Raw genomic sequence first — 20,271 nt, forward strand, 5'->3', positions numbered from 1 at the left:
TTTCTAGTCTTTTATATGATTAAAAATTTTCAATAAACATGTTTTTACTTATAATTGGAGATGGCACTGAGTTTATTTAGGAAGTCTGCTTTGTAACTTTCAAATGTTTTGTTATTCAAAATATCTTCTTTCAAGTAGGCATTTACATACGCTTTTGAATCTTTGACCATTTAATATTATAAACAGTAAGTTACCACGAAATACATCAGAAAATATCTCGTCGAAGTATATTTGAACATCTTACTTTATGCTACTTAAAAAGAAAATATAGCAGTATGTTGAAACAAAGAAAAAACAAATAAAATATGTTTTTATATAGATCTTTATTAATTTAAAAATATATACCTATTACACATTCATTATATTGCAAAGAAAATGACATTTTCTCAATGAAATTGTACTCGTGCAGAGCGTCACACCTATTAAGATATTAGGTATGACCATTAAGAAAAAAAACTTTTAAGTTGTTATGGATTTAAGACTTGTTCCTCCTTGACAATTTTGTGATTACATTTGTAGGTTACATATATGTAACAACATTTTCCAGAAACTGACTTTAAATAAACCACAAAAGTTCCCAGCATCTTTATTGTTCTCTCTGAGACACTTATCAATGGCTGAGAAGTTAAAAGATATTTTCTTAAAATGGCTTACAATGCAATAGTAATTAAATTAATTACTACTACATTTTAGATAAGCTATATTAATAAGGCCTAACAACTCATACAAATATCAAAAAAGTGTGTTAAATTTTATTTAATAAAATGTACAACAGTAACAGGTGATAAACTCTATTCAAATGTAGGGAATAATTCCATTGCTTCTTTTTCTTGAAACTAACTATAGAAATTCTTAGTATAAGTCTATTAGCTTATGCTATACTTTGTGAGCCTCAATAATTTTTTGATTTTTGTGTCAATTCTATCTAATGTCACATAAATTCATAACTATCAAGTAGATGTAACTTTCATATAATTATATGACAAATTAAGAAACATTACTCCATGTTGTATACATTTTAAATGAAATAGGAATTATTAATTTTTATACAATAAGACAAGTTAATTTAAAATTACTTTTATAATAAGAAATCATATATGTCATAAACATAAATTAGTTGTTATTTTTGGATAAAACATATCGAAAGAATGCAGCTGTCCTTAGCTACAAACATTGTCCCTCCCAACTAAGCAATTTTTTAAGCCACTTAAGTCCGTTCATTGCATGGAGCTTCCACCCAAGCAAATTAAAAACTAAGCATCCTTTCACAGAGCAAACACCAAATCCAGTAAAACATCTTAATTATCAATCAAGTAATGGTCCAAGACAATGCTCCCAAAGTCCCAGGAACCTTAATCTTAGTTACCACACAAGGCTATGCACAGCATTTAGCTACTTCAATCTCAATGAAGTGTTAAGCAAGACTTTAATCTGTGGTAAGAAAAACCCCTACTGACCTCAAAATTCAGTTCATATTTCTTCAAGCCCAATATGAAAAAATGTGGATGATGATTCCCCAAAGAACAAATATTATTTACCAAAAGTTTATATACATCTAATCATTTTATTTGTAGTTAGTAGCATTGAACTAACAGCTGAGCTGGTGCCTGACTGGACCATGTTTCAACCACAAACATTTCACTGGTCTCTTCGAACTTCCTTTTCATTCTTCTTGGAAGCCTTGGCATTTATAGTATCTGAAAAGTTTATTAAGCTTAAATATTGATCTGTGATATATCAAATATAAAGTCAAATTTATGCATGTTGTATAAATTTAGTAAATACCAAAGTAAAAAAAAAACTTTAGAAGTGCGGTACTAAAAAGTACATAAAAGTAAAAAAAAATAGAGATGAAAACAGAAAAGGACTATTTTATTTTATGATCACAACTGGACAATTACCACTGAGTTTATCAAATTCAGGTAGATTTTGGTCACTGTTTTGTTATTTAGGCACTTTTGTCTCTTCAGCTGCAGAATCACTCTCAGTAATGGCATGCTGCAAACAAATTTATAAATATTAGCAAAAATGTATTCTTCACTTCACTTCTTCAATTTTAACGTTTTGTTTAACCCTTTTGTAGTAAGTAAGAAGTAACCATATTCATTCCAATTATAGCCCAATACTGCATATTCAGATGCATATGAAAAAAAATATTATTATGAAATTATGGAGGCAGCTTTAATGACTTACTAATATGTAAATTAATACAATAAATTATTTCTGCCTGCACTGCACAAGGTGAAGCTCATCATCTCACTTATACAACCAGATAAGTGCACATTTCACTTCCTCATTTGCATTCCATGGATTTTTACTCACATAGGTGCTGTCTAGAATAAGCCAACACTTCAATTTCAGTTAAATATACTTTCAAATGTCTATCTTCTTTATAAAACAATGTTCCTCTTCTTTTCTTCTTGTGAATTTCTTCTGTAATTTAGCTCAAAATTATCACCAGATTTGTCATAATCATGTATATTTGAGATTCACTTAAATTTAAAACCAATTTAAAAACTGATACTTAAGAGTAAAGGAATTTATACTTTTTATTGAAATGGATCAGGTCAATAACTTCTGACATTACAAAGTACAACGTAATTTCTCTCTACAGGAAAAATAGTAAATTATATTAATTTTATAAATTAAATATAAATCTTTAAAAAACTTTATTTTGAACATTCTTATTCTTACAATATTATCATTGTTATTTATAATTCATATTCATCAATGATTTTGTAATAGGATGTACTATACATTAATTGAGAGTAAATGAGCTATATACTCCCCTCTTTAAAGCTTTTGCACCTATAACCAATCACTTTATATATAAGAAATCTGTTTTGAAGAAAATCTCTACAGATTTTGTGAAACTTATAAAGTGTTTTGTCCATTAAATAAAAATTCATGTATGTTCACAACAAAACATGATATAATTGAAAACATACCTTATATTCAGCAGTGTCATCAACTTTTTCAGTATCCCATTTGTTACTTTTTGACTCTGTAGGTGGTGATCTGCTTTCAATTCTTCCTTTTGACTTCCCTTTACTACTTTTTCTCTCTTGCAGCAAATCAACTTTTACATCCTCAATTTCATTATCTTCAATGTTGCCTTTCTAATAATTTAAAACATATAAAATCAGAGTAATTATGCCCAAGTGAGATACATTTTTTGGTGAACACAAAAATAACTACTGCTACTATGATGATATTTTAACATGATTGAACACTGCACATTTGTACTCTCCTATTTTTTTATAACGTTATACGGGCAGTCATAATAATATGGGCACAAAAGTAGCACAGTGCCACTTGGCTATAGAAACAAGACTGCAGAGACAAGACTGTCAATAATTCTACAATAAATGATAGCAAAATTCCTAAAGCCATAGACTGACTTTTAATTAAAATAGCTGTTTTTGACAAATTATTTACAAAAAAATATTTCTACCTCCATACTACACAAAATTGGCAAGTAAAATCAAAAGAAACCGACGTTTAGTTCCATTCCGAAGTTTTACAGGGGTGTAAATTATATTTTTTCAAAATTCTGCATGCTGTGCCTTTGGTTATTCCTATCCTCGCTGCGATACCTCGAACTGAGGAATTTGGGTCTCGTGTAACTTCTTCCAAAAGCTTATCCTCAGAAACTACTGAAGGTCTTCCTTTACTATGTAACTCGTTAAGAAATTGCCCATTTGAGAGTGATAGGTGAACATTTACAAACACACAATGATCCGGACAGCGTTCAGCATTAGGATACCTTTTGCGATAAAGTCTCACCGCAGCACTAGCATTGCATTTGCATTCCCCATAAATTAAGTGCTTATTAGCAGATTCTTGCGGAGTGTATCGCGATGGCATAATGGTGTTAAAAAAACCACAAACAAACTGTTCTAATATTCCTAATAAATAATCCAAGTCACATTAGAGTTTAATAAAAAAACTTAAAAGTTATAAGCACAAGAACAACACAAGTAGACAATGACATATGCAATAGACTAAAACATTACAGTCCGCAGTACAAAGTAATTTCTCTCTACAGGAAAAATAGTAAATTATATTAATTTTATAAATTAAATATAAATCTTTAAAAAACTTTATTTTGAACATTCTTATTCTTACAATATTATCATTGTTATTTATAATTCCTATTTATCAATAATTTTTAATAGGATGTACTATACAGTAATTGAGAGTAAATGAGCTATATACTCCCCTCTTTAAAGCTTTTGCACCTATAACCAATCACCTTATATATAAGAATCTGTTTTGAAAAAATCTCTACAGATTTTGTGAAACTTATAAAGTGTTTTGTCCATTAAATAATAATTGCATTAAATAAAAATTCATGTATGTTCACAACAAAACATGACATAATTAAAAACATACCTGATATTCAGCAGTGTCATCAACTTTTTCAGTATCCCATTTGTTACTTTTTGACTCTGTAGGTGGTGATCTGCTTTCAATTCTTCCTTTTGACTTTCTTTTACTACTTTTTCTCTCTTGCAGCAAATCAACTTTTACATCCTCAATTTCATTATCTTCAATGTTGCCTTTCTAATAATTTAAAACATATAAAATCAGAATAATTATGCTTAAGTGAGATACATTTTTTGGTGAACACAAAAATAACTACTGCTACTATGATGATATTTTCCCATGATTGAACACTGCACATTTTTACTATCCTATTTTTTATTTCGTTATACTGGCAGTAATAATAATATGGGCACGAAACGAGCACAGTGCCACTTGGCTGTGGAAACCAGACTGCAGAGATAAGACCGTCAATAATTCTACAATAAATGGTAGCAAAATTCTTAAAGCCATAGACTGACTTTTAATTAAAATAGCTGTTTTTGACAAATTATTTAAAAAAAATATTACTATCTCCATACTACACAAAATTGGCAAGTAAAATCAAAAGAAACAGAAGTTTAGTTCCATTCCAAAGTGTAAGACTTACGATTTTTTTACAGGGATGTAAATTATATTTTTTCAAAATTCTGTATGCTGTACTTTTGGTTATTCCTATCCTCGCTGCGATACCTCGAACTGAGGAATTCGGGTCTCGTGTAACTTCTTCCAAAAGCTTATCCTCAGAAACTACTGAGGGTCTTCCTTTACTATGTAACTCGTTAGGAAATAGCCCATTTGAGAGTGACCGGTGAACATTTACAAACACACGATGATCCGGATAGCGTTCAGCATTAGGATACCTTTCGCGATAAAGTCTCGCCGCAGCACTAGCGTTGCATTTGCATTCTCCATAAATTAAGTGCATATTAGCATATTCTTGCGGAGTGTATCGCGATGGCATAATGGTGTTAAAAAACCACAGACAAACTGTTCTAATATTCCTAATAAACAATCCAAGTCACATTAGTTTAATGATAAAACGTCAAAGTTATAAGCACGAGAACAACACAAGTAGACAACGACATGTGCAATAGACTAAAAACAACTTACTAAATTAATACTAGTCGATGTATCAAATCGGAGACATCAGCTGTAGTGCATATTTTCCGATACATCGGTGTGTTTTTGCAATGCGTTGTACACTTCTTAATATATTTTTATGTTTTGTTGCCTAGTAAGTTTTCCAGAACAAATTTTACGAATTTTTTTAATCTGGTACTAATATCAATTTTTAAATTAACATAATACCACGTGCTTATTTATTGTAATTTTACATGATTTTTTTTTAAATGATTAAAAATATTTAATACAAGATTATTACTAATAACATGACCCCTGCCCAGACACGACTATATATTCCTACGCCTTCGACTTTTTTGCTGTAGATGAAATAACATTATAGATATTTTACATAAAAATATGCGTAATATCTTGAAGCTGGATGCAAAAGCAGTACTAGCCTACACGAATTTTACATAACAGCATGGCATAAATAAGTCGCAATAAATATTGGGATTCATAGATGAAGCAAAAACAACATTTGGTGATACATAGGGTAAATATGATTTTCAACGAATGATATTAACAGTCACTAAGTAAAAAATCAGAACAGGATGATATGTAAAAATGTTTACATATTTTTAAGATTCGTATCAATCATTTATAATAATCTATGTATATATCTAATTTAAGGAATATGATCTTACGAGCCACTAAATCATTTTTTCGGGAATAGAACTTTATGTATCAGAATTTATAAATGTTCTTAATGTTTCTATCGATGCTTTAAAAACTTTGTTTCCTTTTTGACTTTAGAAAAGCAATTGATGTATCGCATAAAATATCGATATGTATTTTAAATTACCGACGGCGACACTGTGTCTTAATTAGGGATTAAATGATATCCTTCATAAAGTATTGACGATAATTGTATCGATTGTTTTTCCAAATAAAATTTAGACCAATATTTTCATTTTAACAAATTGAAATTGCCTTCATTATAACAAGAAAGCTTTGACTACTGATATGTCAACAATGAAAAAGTCAAAACTGACATGTTTTTATAATGCCATTTTAAATTTTTAAATAAAAATTTTTAGGTTTTGTAAAATTTTGTAAAATAAATAATTGATTATATGGTTTTGGCTATGCCTTAGTGAACACCGTAACTATAGGTGCAAGTATGTTTAATCATCAATTAAATTCAGTATTTTTAAGGTGTACCAATTATTTTCATTTTATGAATGATTGCTAAAGTTCGTGTACCAATATGTGGCTATTTAAATTAAACATGTTTAAAATGACTATACTTAACATAAATTAGCTTTAAGAGAATTTGCTATTATAAGCATTTTCCTGTACATGTTTAAAAACTGAAGAAAATATTGCCATCATTAAATTAATCCCTATACGTTTTAAAAACTTAGGCCGTTAAAACAACCCTAAAAAAATAACAAATAATATAACAGTAATAAAAAAAACATCAACAAGGCTTTAGTAAAATGAAGATGCTTATAGTTCAAGAGACTGCTTTATGTTACAATGCTATTAAAAATTGATTTTAAAAGGTGGTCGATAAATAAACATTAGTTCAAAATATTTATACCTGTCTAATTTAGCATAAAAGAACTATCGTCATTGCAAGAAAGCACAAAACCAACGCCGAAAAACTCCGACAAGCTTATGGGCGCTGGTTTTGTGTTACCAGAGCAGATTAGTAACATTGGCTGGTTCCGATAAGCGCTGGTAGAGCAGCGTCGGCTGCCAGCTTTCTTTCTGTACATGTTTTGACACCAGATTACCTACAATATGATACCAACGACGCCCAAGTTATTTTCATCACATCGGCCGCAGATATTCAGATTACTTTGGACTGAAAAGATCATATGGGTATTCACCTACCTGCTGCGCTAGTCAAGTCAAATCAATAAATAACTGGGCTCTCTACTAGTACTGCCCTAAAATAGCAGATGTGGCAGTAAAAAGAACTTATAATCAATTCCGTCAAGTCGTTTTAAGAGGGATGCGACCTTCAGAGATGAAGTGACCATTAAGAAGAGATGTTTCTTAACTACGCTCGCTTTATAATTTATAGAATATCATATAACTACAAAAATACGTTTGATACGGATTGGAATATGTTATTATTTTATATCGCGTATTTTGTAGGTTGTTTAATTTTTGTGTATAAAATAAACGAAGAAACTTGACCCCTTTCATATCAGAATTAAAAACGGTTTGTTATCTACAGATTGGAAAATTTATGAATAATCTTTTGTTAGTCTTAGTTTAACGTGACTTGAATTACTATAACGCCTGAACAGAATGTTGATTATAAGTTCTCAAAACTGTAATTGCTCAATCGGTGCTTTTGGCAGTCTTCCTGTGATGTTGAATAAAGTTTATTACTACAATATTTAAATCACGTACGGATTTTACCTTCACACTGACGTCCTTTTTAAAAAGATATACATATATTTATTTATTTAATCAAAGCTAAACTTGATTGTACTTGCTGATATGCCTTACAAAAACTGGCTGTTGTCATAATATGGAGTTAATTTCGGTTTGTTAAGTTGCAGCTTCTTTTTAACATGAGAATTTAGGTGATTGAGTCTTTATGGTAATAAAATGACTAACTTAACATGGTTCTGATCAGTTCATGAAATAAAATGCACTAGTCTGTCCGATACAGCTGTACTACGCGGCAGGCGTGCACGCTTTCGACGCAGTTCAATCGGGCTATAGTAACAGTGGCCTGGCACAAAAAATTAAGCACATGTTTAATATAAATTAACAATATTTTTCCTAACAAAAATATCAAATAAAAACTATGGTTGTACTATTAGAATTAATATTCCAGGTCCATCAGCTAGTAATGAAACGTATTTTTTAAATGTTAATGAATCATACCACTCATAAAGCTTTCTAATTCTTGTGATAGTCATTATTATTTGAAAAAAATAATGCTTTTGTAGTGTGGAATAAAGGAAAAAGTCGTAGTCTACTAGTACTGGGAACAGTAGGGTTGCCTATATTTTCCCCAGTGTTACAAATATCTGAAAGCTATTTAAAATGAAGGCAGAATAAAGATAAGATTAATGGTCAGCCTCAAAATATAAAATAAAAATGTTGTAATCAATATCACTCTTTATTGATTTTAAAAAAATATATTACACATTCATTACATTTCAGAGACATGAAACAGTAACATTCTCAAGATACAACCTGTATGACACTGTAGCTCAAGGAAATTTCACTCATGCTAAGTATGCATCACACCTATGTCTACTAATATTCTATGTATGATCATGAAGCTGAAAATAAAATAATATCTAATGTACTATTTATTATTAATTATTTCTTTGTAGATACTGTAATTAGATTTGCAGAGCATAAATTTGTAAATACATAGGATCTAAGTACCAGTGTCTTTAAGTCACTAACATCAGATAAATCATCAAGTTCTGGATTTTTTTAATTGTTCACTTTAGGATACTTATCCATGGGAGAGATGTTACAAGGATTTTTATTAATTTTCATTTGCATATTTAAATACTAACGCAATGAGGATTATCTATAGATTGCACCTTCCAACATGAATAGATATCACGGAAGTGCAGTAAAATTTCGTAAATAAATGTTAAGATTTATCAAAATGTATGTGAACATGACTATGTAAGGATACAGTATTTCTATGACTGATGCAAAGATGATTTAAGTTACTTCATGTGCAAGGAAATAATCCCATATAAGTGTTTTTGCACAGCCGATAACCCCCATAATTTTTAACAACTAATTTTAGAAATTCGTAGTATTAAAAGTCTATAAGCTTATACTATTGCTTGTCAATCTTGACAAATTCAATTTTTTTTATGATCTCACTCTTATTCCATTAATTACAATAATAAATTAGACTTTACATATGAAGTCACGACGAATTTTAAAATATTATTCCGTTTTAGACATTTTGAATAAAACATTAATCTTAAATCTACATATACAAAATAGGAATCTGCAATAAAAAATCGATGTTTTGTATGACTACCACAACAGATAGCATATTTTTAATATCACTTAACTACCAGATATGTGTCAGTCTAAAGGAAATCTGATTGGATGAAAACTACTTGCAAGATTGACAAATGAGCACTTTTTGTATGGACGGAAATCACTTATATTGATAAAAAAAAGTTAACAGAACAGCTTTTGGAATGAGTAAGTCTAGTAAAATAAGAGAAAAGTTTGTGATAAATATCCAATTAGGTCCCACTTTTTAGACACTTTAAATGAAACAATAAAGTTTATGATAAAAGTAATAAATAACAATATACTTACAGATTTTAACACAAAGATGTGTTACCCATAAGTTTAAACAATGCTCATGGCTGGAATGAAATGAGGGGAAAAAACTCTTATTTCTACAAGCACCAGAAATTCATGAATGTCCATATGAAAGTCTCTAAAACTTACAGGTACATACTGAAACAATAACAGAGCTAAAACAAAGAATAAACAATACATCTAAAAGCCAATGACAAAAATATATTGCAGAATAACATCAAGACATATTGCAGATTCCAAGAGGTTCCCTCATCATATTAGAAGAACAATTAGAATGTAATGACTCTTAACATTATACAAAACAAATCATATTATGCCTTATTTAGAAACATTATTTAAATTATAATGAAAAAACAAATCATAACATAAAATATGTAGCTAAAACATGGACGTAAAGTAACTGAATGTGTATATCAACATTATCTTAAAACTTAATGTAAACAATTTCACACCATATAAAACTACAAAGAGAGGAAAACATAAATAAAAATTTTGAAAGTCAATAATGATAAAAGAAGATAAATAAGAGATATTATTTTGAATGTCATGTCACAAATTAAAATATAAATGTAGTAACATATAATGTAGTTTTATTTGTGGTGTGATGAGCAGCACTGAGCTAGCAACTGAGCTGATCCCAACGCGACTGGACCCTGTCTTAACAACATGCATTTCACTGGTCTTTTCGAGCTTTCTTTTTGTTCTTCTTAGAAACCTTGGCATCTGTCCAAGTATCTGAAAAGTCCACATATAAGGTCAGATGACATAGTAATTTGATCATTGAAGATATGAGAAATATAGGATAAAATTTGTGAATGTTGCATATATTTAATGAATTAGCTGTTAAAAATAATAATATAAGATAAAATGATGGTAATGGAACAAGACTATAATATGACATTATAAAAGTTATACTACTATTGTCTGTATTAAATTCTGCCATTTATTTGAGAGAAAATTCAAACTGTTTTATAGAAATGCTTTTACAACACAATAAAACAAATGTAATAGTTTTCCCCTCATCATTAATAACTATATAATAACCAGATTATGCACTTAATAACTTCAAAATTAATCTCGTTGACCATGTTCCATTCTAAATTAAAGATATAACATTTTATGTACAGATTAGCTCATACAAAATTTGTTGCTTTATTTTGCCTTATTGCTTTATATAATGCTTTATATTGTCTCTATTGCAGTAATGGTTTTACCAAAATAATACTCTCAAAATTTATTGTTACACAACTTACCACCAAGTTCATCAAATGCAGGTGCATTCTGATTGTTGTCTTGTTTTTCAGAGACATCAGGCACTTCTCTCTCTTCAGTTTTAGGAGCATTCTTAATAACAGCAGACTGAAAATCAAGAAATGGACTATAATTTAAGAAGCTTAGAAAAATGTATTCTATATATGAATTTTAATCTTTTACATTTATGTGATAATAGATCAAATTTTTAATGTATCCATAAAATCGACTGACAGGTTTTTAGTTCATGTAACAAACAATATTTATCCTATATTGTTCTTTATATATATTTATTTATACTTTCTTCTTAAGTGGTCTATTTTATGCCATATACATGTCTTGAGATTTGAAAATTGTCTCTTTAGAATTTTGAATGATATTTCATTTAAGTGAGTTAACTCATCATTGTCATGTCAGTTTAAAATATCAAAACCATACCTCAACTGTCTTCTTTTTTATTTGTTTTTCCTTGTTTTCTTTCTTCTTGTTGCTTCTGAGATCTTTCACTTCTGGTAGCTCATTCTGAACACCATCCTCCTCTTCGGTGCCACCAAGAGCTGCTTGGTCACGTTTCTCTGCCTGTAAAACCATATTATTGGTAAAACATTTTAAAGTTATGTGCTGAAATTTCTTAAAAGTCAATTCTAGTAAAAACAGGCTCCATTTGTGAATTTGTATAGCTCCCACCAACCAATTAAGATTATGGATTTAAATAATAACCTATCGCAGCACATTAATTTAATTAATTAATAATAATTATAAAAATAGTTATTAATTAATTAGTAATAAGATATATATCATAACATATTTCACAAACGAAAATGAAGTGCATAAAAAATTATAGAAATTTTCTCTACATGCTTAAGATTACTACCCTCTTAAGTACTAACAGTATACCTCCTTAAGTACTCGTTGAAACTCTTCAACCTGAGCTTGCAGAGCACGGCTTGACTCTTCGTCAAGTGGAGAATCCACAGTGACAGTCACTTTAGCAATAACATCCTTCCTTTCCTCGGTTGGCTGAGCAGCTTCAACATCAGCATCCTTAACTTTTTTCTTATTCTTTTTTGCAGGACTCTCCTTTTTATCCTTGTCTTCAGGCACTTTCACTTTTTTCTTATCACTTTTTTTGGGAACCTCTTCCCAGACACCTTCATCGAAATCAGCAGGCTTTTCGAGTTCAGTAGCAGCCTTCTTCTTTCCCTTCTTCACTTCATTGGCATCTTTCTTCGTCAATTTTGATTCCACAACTTTTTCCTTTGATTTAGATTTCTCGGGTTCCTTCTGTTTCTCTTCTTTTTTCTCCTTAGCCGGTGATTTTTTAGAACTTTCTGTCTTTGTCTTCACATCATCGACAGTACGGTTGGGTGAGGATTTCTGAAACAAAATACTATTTATAAAAATATTTCCTAAATATCCACTGTTAAATAAATTTTTAGTAAGAATAAAACTTATATATATGCTAACAAGTTAAAAATAAAATGAGCGCACATTGTTCCTGCCGGAATATATGCCAATAAGATAATACAATGTCTTACCTTCTCTTTAATTTTTCTCTTTTTATTAGAAGATTTTCTATCGTCTAAAACAAGAGGCAATTTATCGAATTGCGGCTGTTCCGCTGAGTGAAATCCAAAAATAAATACTAACGCGGCACATACTAAAACAACGGCAACAGCTGCGGCAGGGTACAAAAATTGTACATTAGACACCTGACTAAGCAGTTCCATGTCTAAATTTAATAAAAAAAACTGCACTCAACTCGTACCCCTATCAGTTAAATGTGATATAGTCGATTAATTTAATTCCACAGCGATAAAAGCAGACACGGAGACATGATGACGCGGCTGTGACGTGCCAAAAATTGCGACAGTCAGGGTTACCAAACGAAACAGTTTTTTGTTAAATAAAATACATTATTTATGCCTCAAAAATGTACTAACTTACAGTCTTAAAAAATAATATTTCTCATTTTATTACAAAAAACTTATTTTTAGAAATCCTGTTCATTATGGTTGCATCTCATTTCTGTATATATATATATATTTAATAATATTTTATTACGTACGTACGTTTTGAAGTCGCAAGCATTTTCTAGTTATTTTATTATTTAATAGGCTAACTGTATATATGCCTTGATTTATAGGCCACATTAAACAGTATAACAAAATTGTATATATCACTAACATAGAATTTACTTCAACTGCAACACATCTGTGCCGGTTACGTAGAAACTTGATACGTCTAATTCGTTTGTAAATTTTACTAACTAGGACGCCCTCAAAATAAACCAACCAATACCAGGCTTCGGGCGATGAAGACATAAAATTAATTTAACAAGCTTTAACACACCAGTCCTAGTATGTTAATATTTTTCAGTACCATTTTTTTAAGTACCATTTTCAATGAAATCCTTTTAAGAACATATTTTCGCTTTTCAGTTTTCAGAACAAGACTGTAGTATGAAAGCTATTTATGTTACGAATTTTATATGCGCAGCAACTAATTGAATGTGTTATAATGATATCACAATTTTGTAATGAACTGATTATAGTGCTAAGTTAATTTTAATACATTTTATTAGTTTTTGACCAGTTATCTTTTTTGGGTTATAAAGAAGTAAATTATTAACCATAATAACATTTTAAGCTATATTTTTAATAATTTATTAATAATAATATTAGATTCACAGATTTTAAATCGTATGACGAGACGTTTACTGAATAGCTTCCTTCACATTCAACTTTTTTAGTCATCATTGACATCACTGTTATCATCCTGCATACTAATCAGAAATGGATGTTTTTATAATTTTTTCTCCGACAGTAATATAATTTGATATCTTTTCCAACTGTCATAAATATTTTTAATGTAAGTAATTACTAAGCTGGTGTTCAATCTATCAAGTTTTTTTTCATCTTCTGCTAATAATATGATAATGGTAAACTTAAATAACTTAAGTATTAATAACTATTAAGTATTACTTAAAAAAGATCATATTTAAGGAAAAAAAATTAAACTTAACATTATTCTTTTCGTCGTCGAAAGGACTCCATTTCTTCTTTCACGCATTAAAAATTATTGATTATTAAAAATATGTAATTAACTTTCATTATGAATCGAAAGTATATCTAATTAGGATATACTTCATATGACGATCGAAAAAATAAGAGCAACATGAAGTTGTCTTGATGTGACAATTATTTTTGAAAAGGCTTGCCATATTCTATATTTAGGAGCTGCCATTTTAAAAGTAATGCAGATTCTATCGATCAACCACTAGTGACACGTTGACACTTACTTGATATATAAAAATTACAGAACGATGCACGGGTCATGGTATTCCTTAATTTCGACAAATTTATATTTTAGCAATTTTCATCAAGTTGACCTTATTTTACAACAAGTTTTATTAGTTAATTATATTTTATAAATTTATTTATGATACCATCAAAAAATTATTTGCTACGTCTTATCTTAATACCTCAAACCAGTATAAGCTATGGTTTGAAGAACATTAATATTTTTTTTTTCATAAATAATATCATATTTTATCTTAACTTCAAAGATGAGAAATTTTATAAATATCTGTGCATGGAGTTTCGCAAAAACGTGTTAAAGCACGTGTCAAATACAATATAGTAGCCTTCAAATATTGAAAGTGAGTGGTGTTGAGTATTGAATAGGTTAACTAAACAAACAATAAATGGGGGGCAAAAAGAAAAAAATGCAGAAACTGAAACCTAACGCCAATTGTGAAATCAAAGATACGTCAACGGTTGAGAATGATTCTGAAATCGAGAATTTGAACAACTTTGACAAAAAGTCACAAAAAAGAAAGCTCGTGGAAAATGAAATTAATGATAATGCTACAGAAACACAACATAAACAAGCCAAAAAGAAAAAAACACAACCTGTACAATCTTCGGGCACAAAAAACAAAAAGTCTAATCGCCAACTGAAGAAAGAAAAACATGCGGAACGTCAAGCTGCGGCTGCAGCAGTAGCTAAAGATCAACTGAAATCACAATGTCTTAATTATTTATCACAATGGAAACATGACAAGGACAATTGGAAGTTTATGAAAGCTAAGCAAGTCTGGCTACTTAAGAACAAGTTTTCTTCAAGTCTCATTCCAGATGCCTCATGGCCAATTTTACTAGAATATTTTGAATCAGCCAAAGGTAATGTAAGAAATATTCTGCTAGCTGATGCCAATAAAATAATTAAACAAATGGATGATTGGACAGAATCACAAAGTAATGAACAAGATAAAAATGACACTAGTACCAACCTCGACACTGAAGATTCACAAGATTCTACAATTGTAAAACCTGAGGATACTGTTTATAAAAGAGCTCGGAGTTTAATACAATGTTTAGAAGAATAAATCACTTTGTTTTATTTTAATTTATTACACCAACTACATATTTCAACAACAATGTACTATACATGCTATGAATAAGTTATGCCTTTATTTCAGCTTTAGATTCTTCATTTGTGAACTGTTCAATCCACTTTCTTAGTTTGTCAGTGTCCTGCAAGCCAACTAAGCGGTGCTGCACCTTTCCATTTTTCATGGCTATCAAAACTGGAACTGAACTCACTTCATAGTCAAGAGCTAAATCAGTTTGTTCATCTATATCCACTTTTGCAAGAACCACTTTTCCTTTGTTTTCAGAGATTATGGATTCCAAACGTGGAGTTAGCAAGCGGCAAGGATTACACCATCTAGAGTACACAAAATTAAATTTATAACAATTTAATATGGTAGTTCTGACTGAACAATCATATGATTTGCATAGAATATATTTTTTTTAAGATATCATTATTTATTTATTCACAAAGTAAAGATTCAATTAAACTTATCCTGAGTAAACTGGACAGTCAATAATTCTGTGTTTAGTGATGGAATATAAACAGTAAATTGATTATTAAGAGTATATACTATTCATATTGCAATGTTGCATATAAACTATCATTTTTTTTATTTCTTTAAACTATTGGATATGTTTTATTATTATTTATAGAACTGAATCATTCTGTTTTATTAATTTCCTAACATTTAGATATGAGGTAAAATAATTAAAACACAAGGCTGTGCGCTCTGAAATCATTGTTGTTCCAGCCCGTAGCCAGCCACTGCAACACACAGGCCTTCCCCTATAAAATTTATGAGAGGATATACCATAATTGCAACACTTGGTAGGCGGGTTAGCAATTGCAGTGTTTGTGTTATGTAATGTAAAGAATGTTGTCTATCTTCTGGAAACTTGTTTTGTAAACAATGGCAACCATATATTATTAGTGCACAAAGTGTAAATTACATAAGGTTGATCCTCGTGAATTGAACCTGCAACCAATGATTGCAAGTCTCAGTTCTGCCAGAGGGCTGCCACTACTCTAAAATAAGCAAAAATTTTAAATTTTGTACTTTATTACATATACAAATGTACATAATATACATTTATATTTTGTTTTGCAAGTGGTATGCTTATTTAGAATACCTGAATAAATATGAGATTATATATTCTTGAGGCTGTTACACTTATGTACCAACAATAACATAACCTTAAATTGAAGAAAGAAATTTTCTCATTGACACTAACTTCTGTATATATTCTATAATTATATAAACATAGAAACTTTATTCTTAATATAATAACAATAACTTCTTATAAATTGTCCCTGTTAATAAGGCTTTATAATATTATTATTCTTTACCAATACAGGGCTGATAAATTTTAACATTGTTGTATATTTACAAATTGCCCAAAAATCACCCATATCATGATATTTCACAATGTTGATGTGTAAATAAACTTAAACATACATTTTTTTCTGTACATTAACTTGCATATTGTTTCATTTACTCCATATTTCATTACATTCATAGTTAAGATAAATTATTAAAATTAAACTTACATATACTTAATTTTAATAATAATAATATTATTTCTCAAGTTCTGTGTTTAGACTTAGCTAATTAAAATCTGACACAATAATAAAATTATTCTCTGTAACATGCACATGAAAAACTTTCCTTACTTTGATTTGTGTTTTTGTATACCCTTAAAATTTATACATGAAACATGTAGGTGAAATATAATTTAGTGACATTTACATGTTACATCACATTTATTATAATCATTATTTATTATTGCAAGTAGTTGTTTTATTACGAACAACAATTTTAATAGTGAGTTAAGACAGAGTTAATGACATCGCTTGATTTAGAATTGTTTTTATATAGAGGTTAGAGACTACAGCTTATACCCTATAGTGTTACAATTTTTCTATAAGTTTTCTATTAGGCTTCGGCATCGGTGATATTCTTAGATTAATGTAGACACAAAGTATGCCGACTTTTAAATTTTTCGGTAACGTCAATATATGATTATTAAAATACTTACGTAGCAAAGAAATCCACAACCACGGGGACTTTGCTATTTATTACTTTTTCCTTGAAATCGTTTGTGCTTTGTATTTTGACTATATCATTATTAACAGCAGATATTGAGATATTACGCATTACTTTAGGGCCTTGACCAAAAGCTAAACTACGAACAAACACATTAGTGACATTTTTTGCAAACATTATTGAAAAGTGATTGCACAAGAAACAAATAATCTAAGAACAATTGACGCACAAATGATTTAAAAAACTATAATGACGTTCGTTCAGAGTTCTATCAAGTCACCGCTCTTATAAGTCCGTCTGTCATGTTTGTCTTCTGATCTTTAAATAAACATACAATTTCCTGGTCAGACTTAAAAATAATTTAGTTATAAATAATAACAGCTTTAAATTCTCTATAGAATGCTGCATTTTTAATTTTCGACATTGAACTTTTTATTTGAAAAATCTTTTTAAATATATATATATATATATATATATATAGTTGTTACCGAAATACAGCAAAAAATATTTTAGAATTTTTAAAAATATCTACCAGAGTATTATTATTATTTACTGTACAAGTAAAATAAAAAGTTAAATTATTAGCTTTACAAATGTCAAGGAGACGGGGATAGACATAAGATCTAATATACACAGTGGTGTCTTTTCTAGTCTACTCTAAACGGATTGATAGCGCATCCAAGCGACATTCTACCTTTTTGCGTCAGGACGTCAAGTGGCGATCACTTTGTGGATTTTAACAATGGGAGTGATAACAAAAAAGAAACGTTTTCGAAACACGTGACTTTATAAGTTGAATATTTAAATGAAATTAATAGATAAAAAGACGTCAATTTATCATTTAAACTCAAAAATTAGCACTAGGCATACTAGGATGCAATTTTTTTTAATACGCATATGTAAAAATATTTTTATACATAGTACAGATTTCCTTATGTTCTCACTGTTCAAATGAGTACTATTTGATAAATGTTTTATGGGTTTCGATAGTTACATTTAACATTAACCTTAGCACATTTTGTCTTTGCAAATCAGTATGCTGTAAATGACTTGTCGCATCACAGTTAAAGTCATGCGCAAATTTTCTATTAGCTAAATGATATGTACTAGCTTGGGTTAACTTTTAAGGCTAGATTACTTTCCGGACTATACAAGGTTTAATAGTTAGAAATATTAGTTATCAAAATTAACAAACTTATATGAAATTGATTAACTAAAAACCAAATGTCATCTTGAATATAAATTTAATCAAATGTGATTATAATTATTATTTAGAAGACAATAATAAAATACACAAATCACTATAATTTATTTCGAGTCCCGGTCCATGAAGCACTCCCCGGCTCAGGCCGGCCGAAACCCGGCGACCTAATTTCCCTGACTGTTACCGCAAATACGTGTACTTTAAATTCGCCATTTAAGTTCCACAGCGATCCTACCGGCTTGAAATTTTATATGTAACCCTTCTCGGCTCGCTCGTTTGGCAAAGCGGCAAGCTTTCATGTTGTTTAAGGATTCGAAGCGGCTGCAAGTGTGATGCGCTTAGAAAGCTCAGGACATTATTAAGGATTTGAATAGGTTCCTTCATTATCCTTAATTTTTTATTTGAACAAATCAATCCCTTGCTCTTTTGTGTGTAATTGTATCGCTCTTTTTTACTAATATGTAGATTTAATTATAATGCAGAAAGGCTTGTTCACATATTCTAAAACAATAAGCATTAATATTTTCTAAAATTTCCAAATGAAATATTAACTAAAGCGTTTATGGTGTAAAATTAATAATTCTCAAAGCGTGAAAGGTACGAGGGTGAATCAAAAAATTCTTGGAATCAATATTAAAAAATGCAAAGATTTAAATAATAATATTTTATTTTTCTACATAATCTCCCTCCAATGCAATGCATTTAGAATAACGCGTTTCTAACTTCCTTATTCCTTGTGAAAAAAAATTATTTTCTTGACTCTCGAAAAAGTCCTCTACGGCAGCTATAACCGCGTCATTATCGTGAAATTTTGTTCCACGAATTTCCTCTTTTAATTTTGGAAATTAGTGAAAATCACTTGGGGCTAAGTCCGGAGAATATGGTGGGTGGTCAAGGAGATTGAAGCCAGCACAGCGGATTGCGTTGAGCGCAACTTCCGATCGATGAGCAGGAGCGTTATCTTGAAGGAACAACACGCTCAACGACAGTTTTCCACGACGTTTTTCTTTAATCGCTACACGCACTTTCGGGATTAAATTTGCATAATAGGTTCCAGTAATCGTCTGACCTTTTGGCATGTAATCAATAAAAAGGATTCCTTCACTATCCCAGAACACAGAGGCCATAACTTTGCCAGCGGTAGGAGCAACTCGAAATTTCTTAATGGATGGAGAGGATGGTCGTTTCCAAGACATGCTTTGTCTTTTAGTTTCAGGATCAAAATGGTGGACCCACGTTTCATCCATGGTGACAAGACGACGGCAAAAATTATCCGAATCACGCTGGAACATTTCGAGATTACGCTTGGAAATTTCCAAACGTCGCTTTTTGTTTTCGTCGGTTAACATTCGTGGCACCCATCTTGCAGACACTTTTTTGAACCCCAGTGAATCAATTAAAATGGATTGAACGCTACCAAAAGATATCTTTAGGATCTCAGCTATATGTTTTATAGTCATTCTTCTATCTTCCAAAACCAGATTCTCAACCTTTTTGACATTTTCTTCTGTAACGGAGGTTGAAGGCCGCCCAGAACGCGGGTCATCTTTACAGCTTGATCTACCTCTTTTAAATTCAGCCACCCAGTACGCAACCGTAGAATAGGGTACAGCATTACCCCCTA

The 20,271-nt window shown here is 30.2% G+C and overlaps 4 protein-coding genes across 5 annotated transcripts; 1 reads left to right on the forward strand and 3 right to left on the reverse strand.

The window, feature by feature from the left end:
• Window positions 1-350: 350 nt before the first annotated feature.
• On the reverse strand, window positions 351-5,459 carry LOC137919317 (uncharacterized). Of its 2 annotated transcripts, XR_011106724.1 has the most exons (6): window positions 4,976-5,459; window positions 4,396-4,566; window positions 2,949-3,119; window positions 2,194-2,433; window positions 1,902-1,998; window positions 351-1,697 (listed from the first exon to the last, which is right to left on the reverse strand). XR_011106724.1 is itself a non-coding variant. In XM_068762361.1 (5 exons), exons 1-4 carry the CDS (start codon window positions 5,327-5,329, stop codon window positions 1,945-1,947), a joined length of 750 nt encoding a protein of 249 aa, XP_068618462.1. In that variant the 5' UTR covers window positions 5,330-5,459; the 3' UTR covers window positions 351-1,697; window positions 1,902-1,944. The 2 variants fall into 2 exon arrangements, 1 of the variants encoding a protein (XP_068618462.1); XM_068762361.1 differs by lacking the exon at window positions 2,194-2,433.
• A 3,106-nt stretch (window positions 5,460-8,565) lies between these two features.
• Window positions 8,566-12,879, reverse strand: LOC137919302 (glutamic acid-rich protein-like). Its single transcript, XM_068762341.1, has 5 exons — window positions 12,561-12,879; window positions 11,920-12,399; window positions 11,461-11,601; window positions 11,025-11,130; window positions 8,566-10,506 (listed from the first exon to the last, which is right to left on the reverse strand). The coding sequence occupies exons 1-5, from the start codon at window positions 12,750-12,752 to the stop codon at window positions 10,445-10,447; spliced, it is 981 nt and encodes a 326-aa protein (XP_068618442.1). The 5' UTR covers window positions 12,753-12,879; the 3' UTR covers window positions 8,566-10,444.
• Window positions 12,880-14,516: 1,637 nt separating this feature from the next.
• Window positions 14,517-15,841, forward strand: LOC137919131 (uncharacterized protein C7orf50 homolog). Its single transcript, XM_068762102.1, has one exon. It carries the CDS (start codon window positions 14,729-14,731, stop codon window positions 15,410-15,412), a length of 684 nt encoding a protein of 227 aa, XP_068618203.1. The 5' UTR covers window positions 14,517-14,728; the 3' UTR covers window positions 15,413-15,841.
• LOC137919132 (thioredoxin, mitochondrial) lies at window positions 15,407-17,759 on the reverse strand. Its single transcript, XM_068762103.1, has 2 exons — window positions 17,436-17,759; window positions 15,407-15,753 (listed from the first exon to the last, which is right to left on the reverse strand). The coding sequence occupies exons 1-2, from the start codon at window positions 17,618-17,620 to the stop codon at window positions 15,489-15,491; spliced, it is 450 nt and encodes a 149-aa protein (XP_068618204.1). The 5' UTR covers window positions 17,621-17,759; the 3' UTR covers window positions 15,407-15,488.
• Between the last annotated feature and the right edge of the window lie 2,512 nt (window positions 17,760-20,271).

Source organism: Battus philenor, unplaced genomic scaffold (genome assembly GCF_028537555.1).
Source record: "Battus philenor isolate CCGP_79_NKW_IND1 unplaced genomic scaffold, ilBatPhil1.0.hap1 SCAF_16, whole genome shotgun sequence".
Taxonomy (NCBI): domain Eukaryota; kingdom Metazoa; phylum Arthropoda; class Insecta; order Lepidoptera; family Papilionidae; genus Battus; species Battus philenor.

Excerpts from the sequence above, each read along its gene's own strand:
- LOC137919317 (XM_068762361.1), bottom strand. The coding sequence starts at position 5,329 with ATGCCATCGCGATACACTCCGCAAGAATATGCTAATATGCACTTAATT. Across the intron at positions 4,567-4,975 it reads TACATCCCTGTAAAAAAATC|AAAGGCAACATTGAAGATAA; the intron begins GTAAGTCTTACA and ends TTAAATTATTAG. Across the intron at positions 3,120-4,395 it reads ATGACACTGCTGAATATCAG|AAAGGCAACATTGAAGATAA; the intron begins GTATGTTTTTAA and ends TTAAATTATTAG.
- LOC137919302 (XM_068762341.1), bottom strand. The coding sequence starts at position 12,752 with ATGGAACTGCTTAGTCAGGTGTCTAATGTACAATTTTTGTACCCTGCC. Across the intron at positions 12,400-12,560 it reads AGAGAAAAATTAAAGAGAAG|AAATCCTCACCCAACCGTAC; the intron begins GTAAGACATTGT and ends ATTTTGTTTCAG. Across the intron at positions 11,131-11,460 it reads TAAAAAAGAAGACAGTTGAG|TCTGCTGTTATTAAGAATGC; the intron begins GTATGGTTTTGA and ends CTTGATTTTCAG.
- LOC137919131 (XM_068762102.1), top strand. The coding sequence starts at position 14,729 with ATGGGGGGCAAAAAGAAAAAAATGCAGAAACTGAAACCTAACGCCAAT.
- LOC137919132 (XM_068762103.1), bottom strand. The coding sequence starts at position 17,620 with ATGTTTGCAAAAAATGTCACTAATGTGTTTGTTCGTAGTTTAGCTTTT. Across the intron at positions 15,754-17,435 it reads GTTGTGGATTTCTTTGCTAC|ATGGTGTAATCCTTGCCGCT; the intron begins GTAAGTATTTTA and ends TGTGTACTCTAG.